Source organism: Pisolithus orientalis, assembly GCF_024613125.1.
Source record: "Pisolithus orientalis strain OTSU chromosome Unknown F5J12scaffold_45, whole genome shotgun sequence".
Taxonomy (NCBI): Eukaryota; Fungi; Basidiomycota; class Agaricomycetes; order Boletales; family Pisolithaceae; genus Pisolithus; species Pisolithus orientalis.
Window position 1 is genome coordinate 60,787 of NW_026260826.1, and position 24,656 is coordinate 85,442.

The 24,656-nt window shown below is 50.0% G+C and overlaps 10 protein-coding genes across 10 annotated transcripts; 5 read left to right on the forward strand and 5 right to left on the reverse strand.

Moving 5' to 3' along the window:
• Positions 1-827: 827 nt before the first annotated feature.
• Positions 828-1,976, reverse strand: F5J12DRAFT_421798 (uncharacterized protein). The gene is made up of 4 exons (XM_051739347.1): positions 1,970-1,976; positions 1,575-1,896; positions 1,125-1,494; positions 828-1,059 (listed from the first exon to the last, which is right to left on the reverse strand). Exons 2-4 carry the CDS (start codon positions 1,757-1,759, stop codon positions 997-999), a joined length of 618 nt encoding a protein of 205 aa, XP_051595946.1. The 5' UTR covers positions 1,760-1,896; positions 1,970-1,976; the 3' UTR covers positions 828-996.
• Positions 1,977-4,116: 2,140 nt separating this feature from the next.
• F5J12DRAFT_896899 (uncharacterized protein) lies at positions 4,117-5,401 on the forward strand (the record flags this gene model as incomplete). Its single annotated transcript, XM_051747980.1, has 5 exons — positions 4,117-4,350; positions 4,395-4,513; positions 4,582-4,831; positions 4,896-5,266; positions 5,320-5,401. 5 exons carry the CDS (start codon positions 4,117-4,119, stop codon positions 5,399-5,401), a joined length of 1,056 nt encoding a protein of 351 aa, XP_051595947.1.
• A 1,153-nt stretch (positions 5,402-6,554) lies between these two features.
• F5J12DRAFT_922574 (phosphatidylserine decarboxylase) lies at positions 6,555-8,094 on the forward strand (the record flags this gene model as incomplete). The annotated part of the gene is made up of 4 exons (XM_051749319.1): positions 6,555-6,778; positions 6,977-7,041; positions 7,062-7,462; positions 7,531-8,094. 4 exons carry the CDS (start codon positions 6,555-6,557, stop codon positions 7,945-7,947), a joined length of 1,107 nt encoding a protein of 368 aa, XP_051595948.1. The 3' UTR covers positions 7,948-8,094.
• An 869-nt stretch (positions 8,095-8,963) lies between these two features.
• Positions 8,964-11,368, forward strand: F5J12DRAFT_858040 (uncharacterized protein). The gene is made up of 9 exons (XM_051746753.1): positions 8,964-9,056; positions 9,121-9,260; positions 9,320-9,395; positions 9,460-9,561; positions 9,614-10,042; positions 10,090-10,606; positions 10,659-10,916; positions 10,969-11,117; positions 11,168-11,368. The coding sequence occupies exons 1-9, from the start codon at positions 9,020-9,022 to the stop codon at positions 11,305-11,307; spliced, it is 1,848 nt and encodes a 615-aa protein (XP_051595949.1). The 5' UTR covers positions 8,964-9,019; the 3' UTR covers positions 11,308-11,368.
• Positions 11,355-13,476, forward strand: F5J12DRAFT_747145 (Zn-dependent exopeptidase). The gene is made up of 9 exons (XM_051742087.1): positions 11,355-12,185; positions 12,243-12,327; positions 12,383-12,536; positions 12,605-12,707; positions 12,755-12,857; positions 12,925-12,979; positions 13,038-13,064; positions 13,114-13,175; positions 13,235-13,476. Exons 1-9 carry the CDS (start codon positions 11,392-11,394, stop codon positions 13,310-13,312), a joined length of 1,461 nt encoding a protein of 486 aa, XP_051595950.1. The 5' UTR covers positions 11,355-11,391; the 3' UTR covers positions 13,313-13,476.
• Positions 13,477-14,000: 524 nt separating this feature from the next.
• F5J12DRAFT_422166 (uncharacterized protein) lies at positions 14,001-15,522 on the reverse strand. Its single transcript, XM_051739350.1, has 8 exons — positions 15,242-15,522; positions 15,133-15,188; positions 15,033-15,074; positions 14,867-14,978; positions 14,752-14,808; positions 14,669-14,704; positions 14,549-14,622; positions 14,001-14,489 (listed from the first exon to the last, which is right to left on the reverse strand). The coding sequence occupies exons 1-8, from the start codon at positions 15,434-15,436 to the stop codon at positions 14,321-14,323; spliced, it is 741 nt and encodes a 246-aa protein (XP_051595951.1). The 5' UTR covers positions 15,437-15,522; the 3' UTR covers positions 14,001-14,320.
• On the reverse strand, positions 15,322-18,659 carry F5J12DRAFT_422090 (heterokaryon incompatibility protein-domain-containing protein). Its single transcript, XM_051739349.1, has 8 exons — positions 18,570-18,659; positions 16,723-18,516; positions 16,552-16,668; positions 16,139-16,502; positions 15,957-16,089; positions 15,665-15,904; positions 15,540-15,612; positions 15,322-15,486 (listed from the first exon to the last, which is right to left on the reverse strand). The coding sequence occupies exons 2-6, from the start codon at positions 18,514-18,516 to the stop codon at positions 15,778-15,780; spliced, it is 2,535 nt and encodes an 844-aa protein (XP_051595952.1). The 5' UTR covers positions 18,570-18,659; the 3' UTR covers positions 15,322-15,486; positions 15,540-15,612; positions 15,665-15,777.
• Positions 18,660-19,918: 1,259 nt separating this feature from the next.
• F5J12DRAFT_896903 (uncharacterized protein) lies at positions 19,919-20,778 on the reverse strand (the record flags this gene model as incomplete). Its single annotated transcript, XM_051747981.1, has 3 exons — positions 19,919-20,191; positions 20,242-20,358; positions 20,416-20,778. 3 exons carry the CDS (start codon positions 20,776-20,778, stop codon positions 19,919-19,921), a joined length of 753 nt encoding a protein of 250 aa, XP_051595953.1.
• A 227-nt stretch (positions 20,779-21,005) lies between these two features.
• On the reverse strand, positions 21,006-22,208 carry F5J12DRAFT_858088 (uncharacterized protein; the record flags this gene model as incomplete). The annotated part of the gene is made up of 5 exons (XM_051746754.1): positions 21,006-21,116; positions 21,372-21,442; positions 21,477-21,884; positions 21,963-22,062; positions 22,087-22,208. Coding segments are annotated over 3 exons (579 nt in total), but the record flags the coding sequence as incomplete, so codon positions are not given.
• A 60-nt stretch (positions 22,209-22,268) lies between these two features.
• On the forward strand, positions 22,269-23,708 carry F5J12DRAFT_929515 (uncharacterized protein; the record flags this gene model as incomplete). Its single annotated transcript, XM_051749498.1, has 7 exons — positions 22,269-22,329; positions 22,533-22,714; positions 22,766-22,827; positions 22,971-23,074; positions 23,325-23,457; positions 23,583-23,607; positions 23,640-23,708. 7 exons carry the CDS (start codon positions 22,269-22,271, stop codon positions 23,706-23,708), a joined length of 636 nt encoding a protein of 211 aa, XP_051595955.1.
• Positions 23,709-24,656: the final 948 nt, after the last annotated feature.

The window sequence follows — 24,656 nt, forward strand, 5'->3', positions numbered from 1 at the left end:
AATCTGTTATGGTTATTGCTTTGAGTTCATCAGATGTTTTTTTTTACTCGGACGATGGCAATGTGGAAGTTCCTCGGTTGATGCGGGATTGATCATGGCAAATTACTCCCTGTGCACCCGCTCACAGCAAAACTCAATTGACATCCCTTTTAGCCGGCGCAGCTCCAAACACACTGCCTCCTCGGCTTCATTTCGGCTTTTTTGCGAGTATCGGTAGGGCTTCGTCATCACTTCTCCAATACGAAGACAAGCACCATGTTCAGAGACATCAGTGAGTGTCTGGACATGAATACCAATGTAGGTCGGGCGCAGGCTACGAACCGGTAAAGATGTGGTTGCAAGAATGCATTAAAGAGCACGAGCCACTCCCAACACGCATACTTGATGTTACCCCTACCCTGTAGGGAGATTTTCTTCGAGAATCTCTATTCGATGAACTGGATGCAGGAAGTCGGGAAGTTGGTGATGATCGATGACCCGTCTCTTTGCGTGTACACGATGGACCAGCCTCGTTGTCGACAACCACTCGGCGCTCGTCGTGAAGTGGAACCAAAGGTAAGTGAACTTCTAAAAGATGGGTATGATTTGTATGGGTACAGAAATCCCAATGCTACTCAGAAGCTACCTTTCACATTAGCTCCAGTTCACATGCGCGCAGCAGCTGCACCGCTTTCAGGGGGTTGTCCCAATGGTACCTAAGCCGGAGGCTGGAGTGGCTCACAAGGCCTGAGGACATGATATGCGGTGCGATGTGTTACTAATTCATCCTTTCTGGTATGCTTGGTGATCCGGACGTTTCCCATTTCCTTGCTAACTAGCTCTTTACTATTGAACCACGTGGACTCTATTTGCAAATTTGCAGCACAGGTTGAGGACAAGCAATTCTTTGGTGAGTAAATAATTCAACACGCCACGTTGATGCTGGCAGCCGATTTTACTCCTCTACTAATTTAATACGCTTTCCACCACTCCTCAGAAACCTTCTACCACATCCAACTAAATCTTCTCGATCATCGCAATGCATTCGGAGGTCGTAGAACTTCCGATCTGGACGCTAACCTGTATGCGCAATGACGGCAGAATCATGAGTGACATGTCGCGAAAGGACAGAAGAAAGAACTTGCCTTGTAACCGTACTCAGAGTCCTCATGCCGATTATTCGCTTTGTCGTCCAGCAAATGCAGCATGTAACTCTCCGAACCCACCGCCCACCAATGATCCTTCTCCTTTGACTCCGCCCAGCACGTAGGGTCATAAGCTGTATTCCAAGGGTTTTGCCACCCAATGAAGATATCAGTGTTCTCGGTCGTGCGGTAGATCACCGCGCCTGCACTGCCAACAGCCTGGGCCGTGGGATGGACGTGGATGAATGTCGTCCATTGGCCGTTCTCTACGACAGATGGAGGCGAGTCTTTGTAAAAGGAGCCGCGCCAGCTGTGGTCGAAATTGACCTTGATCGGGTCGCCGCTGGCATTATAGAAGCGGCATAGCGTACTGACAACACCGTGATGCACAGCAATGAGTACAACTGCCCACTCGGAAAATGACAGTGGATCAACTAGCAATCGACTCACCTAACGCCATTTCCGTAATCACTCTTGAGCAAGTCGAGACGCTTGACGGCCTCACTGACGTACACGTCCCTTTGCTGCATGGCGACTTTGCTACGGTCCTGCGCAGTCAGCTGACTGTCGGATTTGCCCTTGTATTCTGGGAGGGTGCGAAGGAAGTCATTGGTGATCGGAATGCCGAAGTTCATCTTTCTGTTTCTTGGTCGAAGTGAAGTAAAGTCGGGACTGACTCAGTCTTGAGAGTTCACTGGCTCTTGTGGAGAAGTGGTCCACTCTTTATATCGAATCGCGCCGCCGCGAGACCGCGAAGGACCACCCCTGGGTACTACACAGTACACAGGCGTGAATACTTCGCATCCGTGATGTGCGGAAGGATCTGGGATTAGATCTGGTCTTACCTTGTGCAATCACGGTCCCCGTTGAAGCCCCCACGGGGCCCCATCTACTATGTATTACGAACCGAACAGGAACAGGATTGGAAGCACACCGCCAGGGCGTGAATACTTCGCACCCATGACACATGAAATGGTTTGGAACTTGCCTCGTGCAATTACGACCCCATTTGAAGCAACACCGCTCCGCAGGGCCCGAATCTACTGTATATTGCAAACCGAACAGGAACAGGATTAGAACTTGGAAGTGCGCAACCAGGGCGAAAATGCTTCGCATCCGTGATGTATGGAAGGATCTTGGACTTACACACCTTGTGCAATTACGTCTCCCGTTGAAGCACCCTGAAGCCCGGCCCTCATCTGCTGTGTACTGCAAACCGAACAGAAACAGGATTGGGACTTGGAACTTGGAAGTATGCAACCAGGGCGTAAATACTTCGCATCCATGATGTATAGAAGGATCTCGGACTTACATACGTTGTGTAATTACGGCCTCCGTTGAAGCAATACCACACTGCGGGGCCCCACCTACTATGCGCTACAACTACCGAACAGGAATAGGGTCGGAACTCGGAAGTACACAACCAAGGCGTGGATACTTCGCATCCACAGTGTATAGAAAGATCTGGGACTTACTTCGTGCAATTACGACCCTCGCTGAAGCAACACCACCCCCCAGGCCTTCTTACAACCGGAACTGGAACAGAATTGCAACTTGGAAGCATTTTCGGGTATTGTTGCAAGCCGGTGGCACATTTGAGGCCGGGGCTCCATCTAATGGGAATGCCAAAAAGGTTTTTCTGATATTACAGCCCGGGGACGATACTTCGCATTATGATTATGTTAGTAAGACCCCCACTGAAGCAATACCACCCCATGAACCCACCTCCCATGGTTCGCAAACCGAACAGGAACGAGACTGGTTGAAGTACACGGCCAGGATGTGAATACTATTTGGATCTGATAATCTGATTATGCCGCTAATGCTGAGAATAATTGCAAAGTGATGGCACACTGGCCCTCTGGGCAATCCAGGAGATGGTCATTTTGCACCTCCGGAATTCTGCAAGAAGGGAATGTTGGAAACGAGACTACTATCACGAAGCAATATACTTACATAGGTAAGAAAGAAAAAGAAAAAAGTTACACCCATACATCCATCCTCCTGGGGTGGCAAACACCCAAAAATTTGCTTTGCTCCAGGCTCATATACAAGTTATAACTGCGAATGCACGTATATTCACCTATATACACAGGAGACGCATACTAGTGCGGTGTAAGCTGATATGCACACTCTGGGCGACTTCGTGAGGTGAACAAAGTGCAATTCATCCCAGTTTGGAAATATCAAAGTGGGCTGAAGTCGGCACTTCCATCCACCTCGAGCTGAGTTCAGTTCGACAGCAACATTACAGCGGTTTGCGAGAATAATGTCAGTTAGCAAAATATTTGTGAGCGTGTCATGAGCTCTGCCCGATATGGAAATGTAGGAATGTGTGCTTTTCGTTTTGGGTGTTTGCCATCCACCAGGAGGATGTATGTATATATGTAACTTTTTTTCTTTTTCTTTCTTACCTATGTAAGTAAATTTCTTCGTGATAGTAGTCTCGTTTCCAACATTCCCTTCTCGCAGAATTCCGGAGGTGCGAAATGTCCATGTCCTGGGTTGCCCAGAGGGCCAGTGTACCATCACTTTGTAATTATTCTCAGCATAATCAGATTATCAGATCCGCAAAATATTCACATCCTGGGTTTGGGAGCTGGCCACACCCTTACGATACGCATCAAATGATGGCGAGTTTTTCCTGCCGGCCATCTTCTCGGGCCGTCACCAAGTCCTTACAGAACAGGACCCGCTTCTGCGTCCTGGAATTCTTTGGGATTCTAATGCAAGTGGTTCCATAGAAGCCAGGGGGTGAATACTTCGCATCCGACGTGATGAATGGAAGGATCCAAGACTAGATCTGGTCATACCCTCTACAATTACGGTTTCCGCCGACTCGGGATGAACAATACCGACCCCATCTACTATGATTGCAAACCGGGGACTGAGAACCGATGTCAGCTGATGTAGGGTATTGTGATTCTAATAAGTTGAACCTGATCGAGGCTGCTCAGCAGGCTTTACCTCTCAATCACGTAGGTCAAAGAAAATGTCTTCTGACGACGATACCACCGTACACGACGATATCCCTTGCCCAAGCTACGACAAGCTGCTGGAAGCAGCAAATACTCTCGCAGATGCGGAGGACCTGGCATTGCGCTATCGTCAATACAAGTCTTCTCTGGAGCGCAACTGGTTCTACGAGTCAAAGGAAAACGGACTTAAAGCGGTTGTTGACGCCTGTGAGGCAGGGAAGGCAGCCGAAGCGGGCGCCACTTCAGAGGTGAACAAGTCCACAACCGAGATGGTCTACTGACCAGAAATTAGGAGTTGAATGACCCGTATCACGCTTCCTTTGCGTACAAGACGCTGCGCCTTTTTACACGCTTTGCTCTGCTTTCCATCAAGAATTCGAATGCCCGGGCTGAATACATCAGCAGCATCGCGTGAGTAGCTCTGACCAGTGACAACTGCCATGATTTCTTTATTTTGTTGAATTCATACTTTCTGCAAGGTCCTATGCCAAGGGATATGCCGCTGCCCTAAGTAACGACGCTAAACTCGCTGCAGAACGTGCTGTCGCGGTTAGAAACGCTGCCCGGCGGGCATTTCTGGCGAAGACTTCCGCTAGCAACCAGTGGTTCGATGGCGTGATGAAGTCCATTTTTGACAAAGAGGGACCCAACTTTGCGTCCCTTCTCAATTTCTGTCGTAACCAGCTCTATCCGGAGAAGACGCTCAAGCAACTGGGCGAATCCGAGCGGGTGTGTTTCGAAGATCGCCAAAGTCTATCCCACCTGCTAATATTATACATGCTGGTCCTCACAGGCCCTCCTATTCGCCAAGGTCGTCGAGAATTCGGGGCGGAGCAATTTCACGCATGACCTCATTTTCAAGGCCGAAGGGGCAATCGGCTGGACGGTGATCATCGCGACGCTCGGCCTCCTCGTTTACGATATCGTTGATTCCCAAGCAGACTTCACGTCTAAAGTGGTGGAAGTACTCGGCGATGGGGCAGAATTTTTGGGCGTATGGGTGGGGGCTGCCGCTGCGGAGGCTTTGGCAGCTTCGCTCTTCGGAGAGGCTGCCACGCTTACGATCATGCTGTTTGGCCTCGCTGGGGGAATTATTGCCGGGTTAGCAGTTGCAGGACTTTTTGAAGCTCTCAAGGCCTTATTTTCGGAGATATTCAATTCTCAGTGAGTAGGCGACTCATTAATGGTCCCTGGCCAGACGCCAACCAATCCGACAGGTCGCATGCTCTGTGGGAAGAATACCTCAAGCAGCCATATGTGTATAAGGTGAAGCTTCCCCAGGTGGTCCTCGATATCTAGAATCAGCCACAGCCACCAGTCTGTACTTGTGTACCATTAGTTTGAAAGAAAAGTTTCGGATTCCCAAGTATTGTTTCACATAAGTTACTGCGGCGGAAGCATATCTATTAACTTCTCCCTGTATGTGATCGCACTTCAATGCATGTACTTTGGGACGGACGGTGTGGGAAAAATTGGTTGTTAAATTTCGCAACTATTAACGCTTCTAGGTTTGGGTATTACCATATTTAACCCGCAAATCATGGGTCCACGTAGCCCCAGTCCCTCAAATTCAACCTCCGTGGAGTCTGCATGCGATGTTTAAGAAACCCTCGTCCAATCTGAAGGCACGTGATTTAATAAGCCACGCAATATGCCTACTCGATGCCATCAAAGCGCCCACTTTGCAACTCCAGCAGGGCAAGCTCAAACATCACGTCATAGCGGCGTACAATGATGTATCCCCCGAAATCGGGGACGTTCTCTTTCCAGAAGGACTCATACCTCAGAAGTTTATGCCAAATATGAATGAACAGGGTGGACGTGAATCGCTCTGAGTCTAGCGTGTGGCCGTTCTGTTCTTTGATCCCCTATCAGGTCACATACTGGTGATCCTTCCTGGCTCAGCGCCGGAATGGGTGCGGACGAGATCATTCTACAGGTATGTGGTTCACTCTTGGACACCATACCTCTGATGATCCCTGCGTTGACATGTCGCACCCGCCAAACGTCGTATTGCTCCGCCACACCTAAAAATGCTTTCGATCACCTAGCGTATCTAACTAAGCCTTCTCGACCATCGTAACGCAGACGGAAGTCGTAGAACTTCCGATTGGGACGTTAGCCTGCACGGAGAACGAGCGTGGTTATGTGGCTTGACATGTCTCGGAAGGACACCAAAAACTTGCCTTGTTGTCATGCCAGAGTCTTTTTTTGCACTGGAGTGTCATTTCGCATTTACATTTGTAACCAGGTTCAAACCATGGGGCTTCTACATGGCCCTCCACTGCAAACGCGAGGGCATGTTTCGGGGCAATTGGAAACGACCAAATTTTTCAAACCTTTCAACCAAAGTTTGCGTATATATACTTGGCGTTTGTTCAATGGCTGAGCCACACCAGCCCTCATCTCAGAACTCGATTTTCTCTAACTAGCGCAACCTATCTTTGCCACAATGCTTGAAATGCCTGTCATATCGCGTTCTCGCCACCACGGATGGCTGCTTCGCAACCCGGAAAATTACAACGCTTTCCTTGGGACAAAGATCAGCGATGCACGTCACCAGCTCAGCCGCCAGACTGGCGCTGAGCACAAGCATAGCAAGCCTGTTCAGCAGTTTGCCCACCCTATCAATAAACATCCCACCATGAAAAAGCTTTTCGGCGAAATCTTCTCCAAGTAAACACCGACCTCAAGGTGTGTCCTCGCAACCATCATGACCACGCTATGCAAACTGACTCTTTCTTAGTGGGTTGACCCTGCCAATGTCGTGACAGACTTTGACACCCTCTTGCATATGCTTGATGTCATTGTTCACGAGCCCCAAAAATTTTTACCAGGCGAGGCGCACCGATGATACCATCATCGGGGAACTAGTTACGTACCAGCGTACCTCGTCTTCGATATGCTCAGCAACACTTCTGCAGCCTACGACTTGTTCCGTATGAAGAATTCAATGAAGCGCTTAATCATTTGCTGAACTGTTGGGGCAAATACCTTCACAGCCCTGGGTCCAACTCTACGCTTAACACTGGGGAGGATGGATGGTTCAATCCGAAGGTCATGGAAATCCTCACGTCTGGCCTGGGTCCACTGTCCTTCGAGCAGACCTACGTCTGTCCTGATCCTAATGCAGAGAACAAAAGCTTCCAGTTGTGGGATGCCTTCATCAGAGAGGTCCGGCCTCAGGCGCGCCCCGTCAGGTTTCCTGATGACCCATATTTCATTCACAATGCCTGCGAGTCGACCACCCTCCAAATCGCTACTAATGTTAAACTTCACGACACGTTCTGGCTCAAGGACCATCTCTACGACATGCTCGGTGACAATGAAGAATATGCTTTGCCATTCGTCGGGGGAACGGTTTATCAAGGCTCCTTGGTCCTCAAGACTACCATCGCTGGCGCAGCCCTATCAACGGTAGGATTAAGAAAGCCTATGGAGTGGAAGGCTCTCACTATGTTGTACTGCCTGATGAAGGAGCCCCTCAGGGCGACTACGACCTCGAACCGGGCGATCCCTACGGTGCCCTCATTCGTTCTCAGCCCTGGCTTACCGTTTCCGCCACTCGCGCTCTGATCTTCATTGAGGCAGACGAGCCTGTCGGTTTGATTTGCTTCATCGGGGTTGGTATGGCGGAAGTGTCGACTTGTGCGCTCAGTGTCAACGACAGTGACACGGTGGTCAAAGGCCAAGAGATCGGCATGTGCCACTTCGGTGGATCTTCTGTTGTGCTTATCTTCAGTCCGGAGGTGAAGATACGCTTCGAAGATATCGATGAACAGCCCATTACGCGAGGCCGCCACTACTGGGTCAACACGCTCATTGGCAGGGTCACTTGGAATTAATTTAAACTGTAATGGTGAACTTGAGCTCGATGGCGAGGTGATTTGAGCTGGTTGAGCGCTGAAAATTATCGTAAGATACAGTACAGAGTTAGGGATCACCTTTCTGCAATGTCGCGTACCGTTAGCGCATAGGGAGTCTGTTTCAAGCGTTTGAATGTAACCCTTCGCTGGGTGGAGCCAGAGAGGAACGCGGCCCTCTTGATACTATGCCGCGTGGTCACCTCATCCGTAGCGGCCTTACGCTCAGCACCAGAAGACTATCGTAGCTCTCTGTCAATATCGGAGATCTGCGAAGCCTATTGGAATAGCGGTTCATTACAACCTCAGAGCTGGTGCGACCGCTGGCCGGTTAAAGGGTTATTCAGTGTTGATCCTGGTTACGACGCGTGGCTCTGCTGTCTAGCTTGCAACGTTTGTTCAATGAAACGGGCCGCATGGACGAGATCTGATTCAATCAAGGTAGAATCGAATGGGCTCTAGAGGAGGCAGTGTTCCAGACCTCCAAATTGGGGTTGCGTGGAACGTCCAAGCCATACTTGAGGACGCTTCTTACCTGGGCGACGGATTATTATACTGAGCGAGTAGATTCAAAACGGCGGCACTGGTCGGAATACATGCGGGGAATACTTGACCGGGTCCAGACACCTTTGGGCGTGAATTTTACCAGCGCATATCAAACCACGGATATTCATTTTCCCATACTTACCTGCGCTCTCAGCGGGATGCCGGGAACACGAGCATCGTGTTTTCTAACAAAATACCACCCTATCACCACGCATCAAGAAACCGTCTTCCTGAAGCTAGTATACCTCAGTTTTTTTTTTGCATGACGCCGCCGAAATCTTGGCACCTTTCAGGTCATGAGCGGCCCAGCCTGAAGGCTTTCACCCACCCCGTAAAGCCCGAGACCTGAGTTGACCCGCCGTGGGACTCCTGGCGGGGTGGGCCTTGTGGAGGGCACCTTTTCGTAATTGACGTAATATTACTTGCACAACGTGGACCGTCTCTGCACGTGGCCTGCCACACATTTCCGTACCATAATCGGAGAACTCTGCTTCAGCCTCTGCATACGATGTTCAAGAAACCCTTGTCTAATCTGAAGACATCTGGTAAGTCACACGATACGGTCCAGCCCCAAAGCAGCCTACCTACCCGATGTCATTGTCATCAAAGCCCCACTTCGCAGCTCCGACAGGCGCAAGCTCAGACAGCGCGTCATAGCGGCGTACAATGTATCCCCTGAAATCGGGGACGTTCTCGTACCAGAAGGACTCCTATCTCAGAAGTTCACGACAAATATGAATGAGCAGGGTGTACGTGAATCGCTTTGAGTCTAGCGCGTGGCTTGTTCTGTTCTCTGATCCCCTATCAGGTCGCGTACTGGTCACCCGATGGTGATCCTCTCTGGTTTAGCCTTGGAAAGGGCGCGGACGAGCTCATTCCTACGGGTATGTTGTTCACACTTAGGCACCAAACACCTGACGATCCTTTCCGTCTGACGCGTCGCGTTAGTATACACACTATGGAAGAAGTATGACTTGCTTCCGTGTATCACAACTCCAGCCTCGGTGATACCTGTCCTAGTTGGAGGGGCTGATCTCATGATACCTGGAGGTAAGTAAGCACGTATCGCACCTTTCTGCATGCGCACGCGCAATTTCCACAGTTGTCCAGATCCCTTCGTCGCAGACAGTGGTACCACCGCAACTAGTGGCTATCGCAGAATACACCAGCGACTACCCTACCACACGTGGACCACCGTTGGCAGTCGGACTTCTAGCAGCGGATCTTGACAAATTGAAAGCTGGAGGGAAGGGGAAAGCAGTGCGCCTCCTGCATAGCTGGAAGGACTGTTTATTTGCTATTGGAAACAAGGCGGATCCTCCGGAGGTAGTTGAGATACAAGAAACCGGTGAGAGAAATGAGGGACAGGAGGGAAAAACAGCCGAGATAGATGTCGTTGAACAGGACAAACCGGGTGCAGAAGTTCACGAAGCCGAAGGTACGGGGGAAGGCAATGCAGGACCTCCCGTGGAATCGACACCCGGGAATTCGGTTCAGCAACATCGTCCAGCGCCTCAGCTCTCCAAAGAAGGCGAGTTTTACTTGAATTACCGTTGTAATGTGGCTCAAGCAGAACAGAGGTGTCCACCATATTACGCAATGCTGTATTGCAAGCAATACATAGCACCCTCAAGTCCTTGCCAACCTCATCATTCCCGATACCAGCGGGCACTTTCTACTCGTCGCACATTCTACCTTACCGACCCGCGTTTGTCCGCAGACTCGTAACCGAGATAGATAACCCCCCTACAGCATCAGGAGATGATGGTGGCACGTCGGAGTATCCGCTGATAGACATCAAACATTCCACCTATAAGTCTTTGGCTGCCTTCCTCAAAATATTAGACAAGCAGGGTATCTTGACAATCAAGGACACGAAACCGGAACCTCTCGTAATGAGTGTCTCCGCGTCCCACGCTGAGGTGCTGTCTCACACTCCGTACGTGTCACTCCGTGATGTGCAACTCAAGGGAGAGAAGCGGGAGAAGAGAGAGGAGGAGGAGAGGGCCCGAGTACATGAAATGGAGATCAAGGAACTGTGGAAACCACACGCAGCGAGCGGGTCAGAAAGATTCTTCTCAGAAGGGGGTTTTGAGTAAGTGATGGCGAAGAAAAATATGATGGACTAATGGTTGATCTTGTCCCAGCTCTTCAGCCATGTATACGCACACGGAGCTGAAGGCGACGGTGATCAAGTATATCACTGATCGCCAGTTGACCAACGCGTACGATCAGTCATATGTCAATGTCAGCCAGGACGAGGTTTTACTTAGTACACTGGCTAGGAAGAATGAGAGTGGTGAGAGTCTGGAATTTTTGAAGCGTGAAGAGGTGGTACAGAGGTTGTCGGAAAAGATGCAGAACTGGTACGAGATACGAGCAGAAGGTCGGGACCCTCTGATGAGGTATGTACTTTCAGCTGTACTCCCTGCGAGTTTGTGTGACATGTCCCAATAGGAAGGGACAGCTGAAACCCATCTCTGTGGTAGCCAAGACGAGACAGGGTAGGAGGGCGAATACGCTCATATCCGGTTTTGAGTCGTTCTTGCTGGAAGCTGAAGAGATGGCAGAGGAGCTGAGGCGCATCTGTGCAGGTGCCACTGGAGGTGTGTGCGTCCACCTCTAGGCTGTGGTCCCACTGCTGAGTATTGTACAGTGTCCCCCTTGCCGGGGAAACCGGTGAGGTCGGAAGTGTTGGTACAGGGGAAGCAGACCAAGGCTGTGGTGGAATTTTTGCTATCAAGGGGAGTACCAAAGAAGTGGATAGAAACTGCCGACTTGACGGGCAAGAAGTGAAATGCTTGTACTTTGATGTTGTTATTTCAATCAAGTTGTAGTACCCACGCATCCTAGTCAGACCCATCAACTGCCACTACCGGTATGATTCTGAACCCAGCGACACCCGTCGCGCTACTCGCCATTCTGCGTGTGTCGGACGTTCGCCCCAACATTCCACCGTGTCTTGCGAATAATTTCTTTGGAATCTTCGGCCAGCAGTCCGTATTCAAGATACCCGACTCCTCGTGCTTTGAGCTGCTCCCGAACACCGTTGACGAGGGCTCAGTAGTTCCTTTGTACTTGCCAGAGGATGGGCCGCAACAACTAGTCTGGATACAGGAGTCATCCATCCACAAGTCCCTTCGGACGCCCAAGTACGAGGCTGAAGTTGCAGATTTCGTTGACTGGCTACTCTCTAAGAAGCATATCACGTATCCTGACGGACAGACCGTCCTATTTGAAGGCGAGAAGTCTAGCCCAGTTTCTCTCGTCTATCATACTACCAACTCCGGTGTTGTCGCTGTTGCCGACCAGGGCGCTGCGCATATCCTGTCTACTCGTCTACCTCGGTTCTGGAAAGCTTCGCCTATCCCTGCATCGCCTGTATCATACCTCCCCGTTCCAGATGCCGCAATCGAGCGCGTCCGTGATCTCCTCGTTTCCCTTCGATTCGACGCTCTCGTCGCAGGCATTGTCAATGGGATCTCTGTGGAACAGATGCACAAGGACATCCGATACCTTACCAACGAAGACGGAATGTCGGGCATTGCCTCTAGACATTCGTTCCACCACGGCTCGAGGGTCGCTGGCGAGTGGTTAAAGACACAGTTCGAGCATGCGGGCGCAAAGTGCAGGTTCATGCCATTCTTGGAGGGCTTCGCGCCCAATGTCATTTGGTAAACTTCCGTATCAACATGAGGTCTACCCTGTAACTTTCTGACATTGAATTCCAGTCGATACGATGCTAAGACGGAGAGTCTTGATACCGTGCTTATCTCCGGTCACTATGATTCCCGTGGTTCTTTCGGTATGGAACGAGTAAGTCAGAAGAATTCGTTCAGATTGGTTTCCTCGAATCTTCTCTGCTTCACAGGCACCGGGCGGGAACGACGACGGTTCAGGGACAATCTCAATTCTCAATATCGCACGACGGATAAAGCAAACTGGTATAACCTTTAGGAACAATGTCGAACTAGTTGCCTTTGCTGGTGAAGAACAAGGTTTATTGGGATCAAAGGCATATGCGAGTATGTTGCTTTTTTCTCTGCATCACGGATTCGTCGATGATTGACACTCCTGGAAATGATTCGTAAAGAGGAACTGCGTGAGAGCGGCGCGAATATCATTCTTATGATCCAGGGAGATATGCTTGCGTATCGCGCTCCTGGCGAACCTCCTCAACTGGGTTTCCCACGGTCGTGAGTGTTGGCCCTTTATGCACCATGCGTTTACATATCTTCTACAGCATCGGCACCCCTGAAGTGACACAGCTTGTCGCCAACATTTCTGCCATCTACAGTCCTGAGCTCACAGTTGGGTTCACCCCTGCCTGCTGTAGCGATCACCAGGTGCGATATCGTACCCTTTTCGACCCTCCCAGATGAATATGAACACTCACGTTTTCCTGGTGGAAAGTCCTTCCATGAACAAGGATACCCTGCAACTCATCTTTTCGAACGTATGGGTCCAAGTGAGATTCTAATGCACATCAGGGCCTTGTTTGGGTTAACTGACACTGATGCTTCCAGTTGCCGACCCCATGTACCACAACAGTGGTAAGCAACCTGTAGTCATCGCAAGACAAGTATAAATGCGTTCCGGCAGGGGACCTCAGCGACAGACCAGGATACGACTTGAACCAGGTCCGCTCGATCTGTAAGGTCCAGGTACGTCTCTGTCCGGTTCGAATGTGACACCAACGAGTTAAGTGAGTGTGACTCCTAAGTTCGCTACATTGCTCCATGCTGCCGGTTTCGATCTCCCTGAAGGTGTCAGTTTAGAGGATCTGGAAGAGCATGATTGAACATTTGTATCGGGCGTGTATGGAGTGTTGTCGACTTTCCTGGAATCACGTCATGGACAGCACTCGTGGAACAGAATGCTTATACTTATGTTTATGTATATTGCTCTTACCTGCCCGAATAGGTTCACCGGTGCGGTTCACTACTTAGGAACGAAGGTCTAAGGCGTACGTTTTCACTACGTCAAGGCATCTGAGTTGCTTGTAACCTCTCCGCATTCACGTTTGCCTTTACCCCTTTTTTTCTGGTGCGGCCCACGGCACGTCGCATATCTGAGCTCCTTACTATGAGAACAACGGCATCACTGCAAGTCCCCTCTGCGTCCCCTTCAACGTAAATGACCTTCCTTTTAGTACTGATGCCAACTGTTAAGCCATTGCGTCCGTCACACTCACGAAGAGGGCCAGCAAGATAAGGTGCTGGCACGACGAAGTCCACGTAGGATGTTGTAAGATTGGGCTTGACGACCTACTACGGGTGATGGGACACTGAAAGTGCTGCGGCAGAGTTCGATTCCTTGTTCCTGCGGCGGCAGATGATTCACTTCCTGAACCTGTTTGAGGGTGGCGCAATAGAAAGATCTTTCATCTCATACCCATCGATCTATCTTGACATCAGTGATTGCATGCACCTGCTCGTACATACAAAGAGTAACAGCTTAATGCACTCGGAGATATCGAGCTGCAGGCAGTGAGAGAGAGCACTTTTCTCGGTGTCAAGGGTGTCCAGAACGTCGGTCTAGAAGGGGGCATGGCAATTCGTACATGTACTGGTACACAACGATCGTACTACAGCCAAGGTCCTTGCAATTACCCCTTGGATCCTTAGATTCTTTCATGTACAAGAAATTCCATCGCGATCTTGATCTAACATTACAACGTGAGGCAAGGGAACTCGGTATACACAGCCAGTGCATATTGGCTACATCATTCCGTTTGACACGTGGTCATCAATGAGTTGAGTTTTCCGGACGAAGGACATAATATCATGTTTACCAATATCCCTGTTTGTTAGGCCACGGACGTAAAGGGGGTTTGAGTGCTCGTACTCGGAGTCGAACCTGGGTTGGCCACAGCGGGGGTGTCCCTAGTCACACCTGACCACTTGTCTTGCTCTGCAGCCCGAGCGGCAAGCCACAACTGATGTTTCGATGTGCCTGCTCCTGCATCACGCATGATTCTGGAGTAATATGTGTCCGGTGATTCATAACGACGCGATATGCCAATAATGTCACCTACCGCCGCAAGTGAATTTGATCGTCATCGGGGTCTATCCGTGCACGTAAAATAATGTGGCAAATTTCCGATAAACCCTGCTGACGGGGTTACGATAACGTTCGGGCATGTGATGCCACTGACCTCCATGTTTCCTTCTCTCCGAATGTAATCCGAAACCTGATCCATGTCAAATGACATCTATGGAAACAAAAGAGTTCCCTCACCTTCGGTAACAGCTTGTCCACTTCCGCACAGATCCCACACCAACAGAGCCACATGATCTATTAATGAATGGTCCATTCTGGGGATCGAAAGGTGACAAGTTGATATTGCCCTTGCCTTTCCAGTGACGTCCTCCTCCAGTGCTCGTTGTTCATCTTCATCCTCTGTTGCGTCGAGTTTTGCTTGGAGCACCTCTATCTCTTCAACAATGTAAGGAATGTTGAGTTGCCTACGTACGACATTCAAGACGTGGACTGTTGGATGTTGATAAATAGGGTCCGACCTGTCATAATCAATGTTGCTCGCTTGACCTGTTGCCCTGGTACTAGGATACAACGAATCGTAGAACAAAGAAATGATTTGACGTCAAAAAAGGTACTCACGAGGACTCATGTTCACGGTATGCATTGTAAAAGGTAATTCTTATGTGTTGAAGTAGCTTTTTGTGATTAGAATTAGCCCCTACTTGATTTCGCCGATAGCAACACTCACGTCAGCACCCAGAGTTTGCCGTAGGGACTTCAACTCGCGCTGCATTTTTGCTGTTTCGTCAGCATAGCGATGCGGCGCATCATACTGTGCACAGAGAATTTGACACCGCCTGCGCAACAGAGGTACCAAAACTTCGAGGCACTGGTCCTGCATAGCATTGGATTGAGAACTGCCCATAAACAGGTAACGTGTCATCACCCGATCGGTGCATGACGTTTTTGGTGCACGCGTTAGTAAACCATCCTCTACAGCTGCAATGTAAGGTGGCGAACGAATATTCTTAGGGTGACCTGCCAACCTTCTACAATGCCTACGGAAACCTTGCTGTTTATCATCGAACAGAATCTTTTGAAGAATGTTATCTCGCCGATCTACATTCAATGGATGAGCATGACGAGGAGTTGAAAAAAAATGAATACGCACATAATTTCTCAGATGCTTGAGACCAAACATGTCTGAGAAGAACTTGATCGCTCCATCTTCCTTTTTCTTGCACTGTTGCCATCCTAAGTGTACGTTTGTGGTTCATACAGTTGTCAAACGCACCACAGATTTGTGGGGGGCTTCGGCTCTTGTCGGTTGACGCTGTAGATGACGTCATAGGCACAGGCGAATAGTGTGAGAAGGGAAGGTATCATATTCACGAGGGAGTAAAAGTACTCCCTACATCCGAAACACGTCAGTAACACTGCACACGACGGTTCCATGGGCTTACCGAATACTCTTGAATCGTTCCCTTCTCTGCACACAGGGCAGGTCTCTTCGCCAAACTTGTGGGCTCGCAATGGTGCATAGCGGAGTCAAAACTCGAGGCTCTGTGCAGTGGTTATTACTGCCCGGTGCCGAGTCTGATAAAGTCAAAAGATGAGCAGGGCACGATTGTTATGGAAAACTCACCATCATTTCGCTCACCATTATCATTGACTATATAGAAATCTGAGCATTGTACGACTGTTATCACTAAATGTTTTCCTGCAAGGCGGGTGGACAGTGCTTTCAGTAGCAGCACAAAATGTTCATTGGTGGGAATCGAGAGGCCCTTGGATTGATGCAAGGCCAGCCATTTGTCCTCGCCATAATAAGCTACAGCAAGATCATCCCAATTCTCCGTATAATTCCTTGGCGTTAAATAGTTGGATACACGAGTGACCACAGGACAATAAGCTGAGTCCGTGGTGTTAATGCCAAGGACGGCCATATCCTCAAAGACATTGCCAACACGCATAAATGCGCCATTGGAATAGTCCCCATAATCACCCAGCTGGTTATATCAGGCTCGACACAAGCACGAGTATGCAGGTATGACCCACCGCAATCCGTTGACCAGAACACTCGTCAAAGCCAGCCCGCCACCTATCCAATTCCAAGAAATATGAAGGGAAATCTGTACGCATAAGCCCTGGCGTTTGAAAGCCACCATAATCATTCTATGATAACACAAATGGTTAGGTCTGCGTGCACGTGGCAGGAAAAGTACCAACAAATGTCGTTGCCCATCTGTGTGGTCCATCGCAGCAACCAGGACATTCGTCGACATCGACCATAATCTTGAAATTGTCCTTCTCCCACCTACCCCAGACTACCTTCGCGGCCCAGATTGATCGGGGAAGGTGGGCATGCTTGATGAAGTGGTCGTAGTAGCGGTCTTCGTCGTGTTCATGTTTGCGCATACTCAGAGCATGTTCTACACGCGCATCCCACATTCGAGCACATGCTCTCCTGCCAAAGCCAGTCCAGTCATCCTCTCGAGTTTCAGGATGTTCGTCAGAGACAACGTGCACCCATCCCTGGCCGAGGTAGTATCCAAGGCCAACTGCAAAGCATGATCTGGGATTGTCGTTGGCATAGACTATGACAATGAGTTCACCCGTGAGGGACGAGAGTGCGACAGTATCGCCTGTAAACTTGCGCGGGTAGGTGCCACGGCGGGTGAATCCATGGTATGAGGCATGCTTGTCGTCAAGCGTAAACTCGCGGCGTGTCTCGTTGGCATCTTGATGATGGGTAAGATAGAGGGTCTTGAACTCCGGATATGTCTTGAGATTGTGCGACTCAGAATGTGCAACTGGAGTCCTGTGAAACCTGGATCCAGAGAATACTAAATCAATGGTGGCTAGACCACCGATACCATGGTAGGTTTTACACGCCAATATAGCCCGGAAATGAGACGGAGGGTCGGGAAGGGGGATGACAGGCAAACACACTTGGATATCCGCATTACTGACAGAGAATGTTGTGTCAAGTCGCTGGCTGACCGTGTTGGCATGCCGCCTCAACTTCGAGATCGTCCTGTGGCCACGTGCGATATACCAGGGGCTGCCGAGTTGTTTCCATCCAATGTACTCCATTAGTCCATCGACATATTCGTCAGGTTCCGTGACCTTCTCGATGTTGCCACAATCCAAAAAGTCGCTTGGATCGTCAGCCAGGTCACTGCCTGTCCGCAGCTTCCATGTACTCCATGCGAATATGCTTTGATCGCTGGATTCCCGGATGATTTCCAGTTGTAGACGCCGAAATGCTTTTTTGCCCTCTCCATACAACATGGGCATGTGCACTCCGAACAACCCCATCAGCGAGTACGCCCGATCTTCCACGCGCTCCGTCTTCCGGGTAGCTGCCCACGACATGATTTGTGCGACACAGAGACGCTTCGCAGCCAGGCCATCTCTCAAAACTTCACATGGAATTCCGGTGATGTCCTTCAACATGGGTGCCAGGTGTCGTTTGTCGCCAATCGGCACCCAATCCTTGTTGAAGAACTTCACTTGACTTGGCGCGATGAGTTCCTGCAATGTCCAGCCCCGCAAGAACCATACTGGCCAACCGTTGGACTCGCCAAACTTGTCGCGGTCTCGCTTGGCAGGGAAGATCGACTCCTCAACGTCGTTGAGGTACGCATAACACACATGTGCGTGTTGGTACCACCGATGCATCGAATTGATGGCCTCTGATAGCTCTGAACTGCTACGCTTGTTAATGCAGCAGGTATCGATCCACAACCACTCATAGCCGTCCTTCATCGCTTGCTCACAGCTCTTGACGATCTTTTGGTAGCCGTCGCGCTGCCTGACATTGTCCCTCTTATGCTCCTCCATCTTCATCAGCCCAATCATCTCTTTGTAATTGACCTCCGAGTCGGCTCCCCAGCGGTGCGATAGTATCGCATAACGAGTACCTTTACCATCAGACACCTTGAGGACTTCACGTTCGGGATCAGCCTGCTCGATGTGCGTTTCGCGGTCGAGAACAGCATTCACATCTAGTAACTTCATCTTCCTCACAAGGTCAATGCAAATTCAGCCCATCAACTAGTTATCACACGTACTCTCTGGATGTTCGAGCGTACAGGGTATTCTTTCACGTGGTCAGCTTCGAGCGTAGGAAGAAAGGCTAGCGGAAGACCGACGCTGGTTAGTGGTCACAGTCTTACAAGGAAGTACAGCATTGGGCGTGAGCGTCAAATTTGAGGCTATGCGATGGCAACATCCTAAACTCGGGCGGGCGCTCAACGTCGATATTTATACGGCTCATCGAGAACACGAGGCGAAGAGATAGACAGGGTCTCCGCTTTACCCATTCCCTCCAGTGTCAATGGCGTCTCCGCTGACCCAGCTATGTGCCATTCCACCAGGATGAGCGGAGGAGTTACGCAAACAATTATCGTGCGCACGCCTGACATTTCGTGGTATTCTACTGATCATTTGACTGATGCTGTACAAGTTGCACATATAAAGGCAGGGCGGCACCCCAACTGAATGTAGCAAGCTCATGTTGGTGCACTTTCCCATCTATGCACGTCGAATCGAAAATTGGGGTGTCGACATGATCGTAGGGTTTGCAGTACAGCAGTGGCCCCGTTTGAGGATATATGTATCTGTTGCTGACGCATTAATCCGCTACGTGCGTGACGGGCTGTCAATGAGGATATCAGGACGACATCTATGATTACTAGGCGAGCGTCCGGCCAGCAGTTGCATCATCTGCAATCATTCCAAATGTTAGAAGGATATGAGAATGAGATGGAGACAAGCAACCTCTATGACGATCCAACTCTCAATAAGGCCATTAAGACCCAGGGGGAAGCCGTACCATCCAGCGTTCATTTCCGATATGAGTACTCAGTGTCTCGTCTGCGTCTAGATCCCAACCAACTAGTCTTCAATGCCTATGTGCGCACCATTTGAATTCGACTTGCGTTCTGTTCCACTTAACAGGTCCTGAATGGATACGTGCTAGAACGTACTTGCAAGCCTTGGGGGAAGAGAGCCAAATGTGAGCTTGACGTATTGGATGGCCTGCAGCACAATATTTAAAATGAAGTGCACAACAATCCCGAAACGAAGCCTCATCATTACCACCTCACATACTGATTCCATGGGTTTACCGGATACTTTTGAATTGTTGCCTTCTCTGTACACAAGGCATTTCTCTTTGCCAAACTGGTGGACTTATGACGATATATAGTGGAGTCAAAATCCCAGGTTCGGTGGAATGGTTATCACTGCCGAGAGTCGAGTCTGATGATGTCAAAAGGAGAGCAGGACACACATGTCGCGGAAAACTCACCGTCACCCGAGTCCCTTGCCTCCCCGCCATTATCAACTTCGTACAAACCTGAACATTGTATGACCGATGTCACTAAATATTTTCCTGCAGGACGGACAGCCAGGTCTTTCAGCAGTAGCTCGAAATGTTCATTCGTAGGAAGCCTAGGCCCCTTGGCTGACGCAGAGCTAGGTGTTTGCGCTCAGTACTAGTATGATACGCCACAGCAAGCTCAGTGCGATTCTCCGTGCGACGTATTAGCCATTCGGAGCCGGATATGCGTCGGACCACAGGACGATAAACGGATTCTGTGGGATCAATGTCGCCAAGGGTCCGCATATCCTCAAATATATTGCCAGTGCATTTGAAGTTGCCATCGGAATTGTCGCCATAATCACCCAGCTGGGTATATCAGTGTCCACGCAGGCATGAGTATGCATAACATGACTCACCGTAATCCGTAGATCGGAACACTTGGCAAACTGGGCCCACAAGCCATTCAGCCTCAACTCATATGGATAGCAATTGGTATCCATGAACCCCGGCGTATCGGGGCCACAGTGTTCGTTCTATATTAATACAAATGGTTGTTAGGTCTGCATGCGCGTGGGAGGAAAAGTACCAACACATGTCGTTGCCCATCGATGTGGCCCATCACAACAACCAGGACATTGCTCGACATCAACCATGATCCTGAAATTGTCCATCTCCCACCTACCCCAGACTACCCTCAGCCCAGATTGATCGGGGAAGGTGGACATGTTTAATGAAGTGGTCATTGCGACGGCGTTCATCATTGTGGTCTTGTTTGGGCATGCTCCGAGCATGTTCTGCACGTACACCCCACAATCGATAATATGCTCCATGAGCAAAATCTGACCACGGTATCCAGTCCTGAGTTGGGGAGCATCCATCATAGACAACGTGCACCCATCCTTGGCCGAGGTAGTATGCAAGGCCGACTGCAAAGCGAGACCTGGCGTTGTCATTGGCATACACTATAACGATGAGATCATCTGTAAGGGATCATCAGAGAGACAGGGAATGACGGAATCGCAGTCACGACCAGTCAGTGACAGGTTTAAACAGGTTTGAACCATTTTCTCGCTTCCTGATGATGAGAGTGTAACAGTGTCGCCTGTAAACTCGCGCGGGTAGGTACCGCAGCGAGTGAATCCATGGTACGAAGCATACTCGTCGTTGAGTGCAAACTCTCGGTGTACATGCTAGTTTCAGTGCACGTTTGAGCCGTTTCACCCACGTACTAACGACTGCAAAGTGGAGCTGGTGCCGGGAAGGCCCATGTATACGCAGTGTATGACTTCAGGTATCGGTAAACTCGACCCCACTGGACGTACTACCAACACATCCAGGTCAGACCCAGCGATGCCTGTCGCTCTACACTCCACTGTGTCTTGCTAACAATTTCTACTATATGCAATATTCGGCCAGCGGTCCGTCTTCAAGATCCCCGACTTCACTTCCTTTGAGCCACTCCCCATTTTCGTTGACGATGGTTCGGTAGTCCCTTTGCAGTTGCTAGAGCGTCAGTGGGCCGCAGCAACTAGTCTGGATACAGGAGTCATCCATCGACAGGTCCTTCCGGACGCGCGAGTGCAGCTGAAGTCGCCGATTTTGTCGACTGGTTGGCCTCTGAGTAGCTTATCGCGCATCCCGAAGGTCAGACTGTCCTGTTTGAAGGCGAGTAGTCTGGCCCAGTTTTTGTCTACTGCATCGTCAACTCCAGGGTTGTCGTTGTACGTATCCTCTGTCCACTCGTCTGCTTCGCTTCCAGAACGTTTCGCCTGTATCGTACACTCCAATTTCTCACTGCAACCGAGCGCGTTCACGACCCCCTTGTTTCCCTCTGATTCGCCGCTCTGGAAGTAGGCACCGTCAACGGAATCTTTGTGGAACAGATGCTCAAGGACATCCGATACCTTGCTAACGAAGACGGATCGTCGGGCATTGTCTCCAGAAACTTGTGCCACCATGGCTTGTGGGTTGCTACCAAGGCGTTGGAGATACAGTTCGAGGATGCATATGGGGTGTGCAGGTGCATACCGTTCTCGGAGGGCTTCGCACTCAATGTCGTCTGGTAAACTTCCGCGTCATCACGAGGTTCATGGTGTAATGTTCTGATGCTGAACTGCAGCCGATCTGATGCTAAGACGGAAAGTTCTGATACCGTACTTATCTCCGCGTACTACGATTCCCGTGGCTCTTCTAGTATAGAACGCGTGAGTTGCGATCTTTACAGGTGTTGTTAGTTCCCTCAAACATACTCCATTTCCCAGGTACCTGTCAGAAACGATCTCGATTCTCAACATCGCATGATGGATAAAAATAACCTCGAGGAGCAACGTTGAACAAGTTGCCTTTGCTGGTGAAGCACAAGGCTTATTGGGATCAAAGGCATACACCAGTATGTTACCTTTTCTCCAAGTCACGGATTCATCGATGATTTACGGTCCTGGTGATGCTTGGTAGGGGGGAACTGCGTGAGAAAGGCGTGAATATCACTCTCATGATCCAGCCAGGTATGCTTGTGTGCCATGCTCGCGATGAACGTCCTCGACTGGGTTTCCGCACTCGCTGACGTCACTACACGCGCGATACAATATTCAATCAAGCTTCTCCAAACGCTCTACATTGATGCCTTCAGGGAAATCGAAATCGGCAGCATGGAGTAACGTAACGAACTTGAGGGGTCGTACTTAATTGACCTGTTGGTATACGTCAGGCACTGCCTCTAGACATTCGTTCCACCATTGTTCGAGGGTCGCTCCAGAGTGGTTGAAGACACAGTTCGAGGGTGCCGGTGAAGCATGCAGGTTCATGCTGTTTGTGGAGGGTTCCGCACTCAATGTCGTTTGGGAAATCTCCAGACACTATGATTCCTGTGGCTCCTTCGGTATGAAACGCGTGAGTGGGAACTTGCGTTGTTGGTTCCCTCAAACATGCTCCACTTCCTAGGCACCGGGCGGAAACGACGACGGTTCAGGAACAATCTCGATTCTCAACAGCACTGCACGACGGTTAAAGTGAAGCGGTATAACCTTTGGGGGTGACGTTGAACTAGTTGCCTTTTCCTGGGAAGCACGAGGGTTATTGGGATCGAATGCATATACCAGTACGTTGCTATTTTCTCCAAATCACTGATTCGTCGATGATTCGTAAGGGGGAAACTACGTGTGAGAAGTGCGAATATCATTCTCACGATCCAGGCAGAATGCTTGTGTACCATGCTCCCTACGAACTTCCTCAACTGGGCTTCCCACAATCGTAAGTTTGTCGCCAACATTTACCCACAGTTGGGTTGACCACTCTTTGCGGAGCGATCATTAGGTGGGATAGCGTGTCCTTCCCAACCCTTCTGTGTGAATTATGGACACTCGTATTCCCCTGATGAAAGTCTTTGCATGAACAAGGATTGCGAATTCCTGAAACTCAACTCTCCGAACGTACAGGACCAAGTAAGATGTTAAACACCCAGTAGTACACCGTCTGGGCCGACTAACTCTACTACTTTCAGTTGCTCACCCCGTGTACCACAACACCCATGACCTACTCCCGGAGACCTACGAGACGCGTCGTGCTCAGCAACCAACCTGGGATACGACTTGGGACCAGCTTCGCCTCTTTCTGTCTCGCGCTGTCACCGACAGGTCGATTGAGTGTGACTGCTCTTCAAGTTCGCTGCTGTTACTCCAGTACTGTCGGTTTTGAATCTCCCTGAATGATGTCATTTCGGGTATCTGGAGGGGCTTGATTGAACATTTGCATCGGACAGCGCTCGTGGAACGGAGTGGTTATACGTGTGTTTTTGTATATTACACTTACCTGACAGAACATGTTCACCCGCATGATTCGCAACCAAGACACGAAGGACCAGAACATACATCTTCATCGTGTCTAGGTATTACTAAAGCGATGGAATCGAACATGCCCCGACTTGCTTACACCGCCTCCAAACGACGACGCGGATCACTGTTATCCCCTCTGTACACTAGTGGTGGCCAGCTTCAGCTGCCCGATATAAATCTCCTCGCCTCCGGCACTGTTAGGCCATTACATGTGTGGCACCCATATCGAATGCCAGTAGAATAAATGCTGACACGATGTCCACATAGGATGTTATGTTCGCCTTGACGACCTACTTTGGGTGATGAGACTGTGAAAGCGCTCCACTAGAGCTCGATTCTCTGTTCCTTCGGCAGCAGCTCATTCACTCCCTGACTGACGGACGGTAGCGCGACGCAATCTGTTGGAGATGCACTGTCATGCTCATCGACTTGTACCGACACTAGTGATTGTCGGAAAATCTGTAAAATTATCTCAATGGGTTGCAAGCGATTGCAATGGCTGCAGTTTAAACTTGTAATTGAAATGTTGTTGTGATATTATAGTTTTCTATGTACGTTTATTCCGGAAAATTCGCAGGTGGCAGTGCGTGTGAACTGCAAATTTTGAGTCGGCCACTCAGCCACAGCGGCTCGCCCTCGGCGGCGGGGACGGCCGTTCAGAGTGACTGACCGCTCGTGACGGCACCGGCATCGTCGATCGTGCAGGATGGCGTCGGGACGCGGAAGCAAAACGTTCAATGGTGGTTAGCGGTTAGCGGAAAATGGACTTACGTTCCGAACAGGATCCGAGCGGAGGGTCGCGCAACCTCGACGTCGACGTCGCTTAGACCCCCCAGCCTTGGCAGACCACGGTCGTGCATCAGCGAACCGAAATTCCGCAAAACGTCGTATACGAGTGCTTACGGATTCCCGTTTGGGAGTAGTCCAGGGCGTGATACATTGGCAGCGGGTTTCAACTTATTTGGAGATTATCTTCAGCTTAGCTAGACTAGATGTAAAGA

Coding starts and splice junctions, on each gene's coding strand:
- F5J12DRAFT_421798 (XM_051739347.1), bottom strand. CDS start 1,759: ATGAACTTCGGCATTCCGATCACCAATGACTTCCTTCGCACCCTCCCA. Junction 1,495..1,574: donor GATTACGGAAATGGCGTTAG/GTGAGTCGATTG, acceptor CGGTGTTGTCAG/TACGCTATGCCGCTTCTATA. Junction 1,060..1,124: donor ACTCTGAGTACGGTTACAAG/GCAAGTTCTTTC, acceptor TTGCGCATACAG/GTTAGCGTCCAGATCGGAAG.
- F5J12DRAFT_858040 (XM_051746753.1), top strand. CDS start 9,020: ATGTTCAAGAAACCCTTGTCTAATCTGAAGACATCTG. Junction 9,396..9,459: donor GGACGAGCTCATTCCTACGG/GTATGTTGTTCA, acceptor GCGTCGCGTTAG/TATACACACTATGGAAGAAG. Junction 11,118..11,167: donor CTGTGCAGGTGCCACTGGAG/GTGTGTGCGTCC, acceptor AGTATTGTACAG/TGTCCCCCTTGCCGGGGAAA.
- F5J12DRAFT_747145 (XM_051742087.1), top strand. CDS start 11,392: ATGATTCTGAACCCAGCGACACCCGTCGCGCTACTCGCCATTCTGCGT. Junction 12,186..12,242: donor TTCGCGCCCAATGTCATTTG/GTAAACTTCCGT, acceptor ATTGAATTCCAG/TCGATACGATGCTAAGACGG. Junction 12,328..12,382: donor GTTCTTTCGGTATGGAACGA/GTAAGTCAGAAG, acceptor TCTGCTTCACAG/GCACCGGGCGGGAACGACGA.
- F5J12DRAFT_422166 (XM_051739350.1), bottom strand. CDS start 15,436: ATGACACGTTACCTGTTTATGGGCAGTTCTCAATCCAATGCTATGCAG. Junction 15,189..15,241: donor GGCAAACTCTGGGTGCTGAC/GTGAGTGTTGCT, acceptor AATCACAAAAAG/CTACTTCAACACATAAGAAT. Junction 14,623..14,668: donor GGAGAGAAGGAAACATGGAG/GTCAGTGGCATC, acceptor CCCCGTCAGCAG/GGTTTATCGGAAATTTGCCA.
- F5J12DRAFT_422090 (XM_051739349.1), bottom strand. CDS start 18,516: ATGAAGTTACTAGATGTGAATGCTGTTCTCGACCGCGAAACGCACATC. Junction 16,669..16,722: donor ACAGATGGGCAACGACATTT/GTTGGTACTTTT, acceptor GTGTTATCATAG/AATGATTATGGTGGCTTTCA. Junction 15,905..15,956: donor GAACGATTCAAGAGTATTCG/GTAAGCCCATGG, acceptor TTTCGGATGTAG/GGAGTACTTTTACTCCCTCG.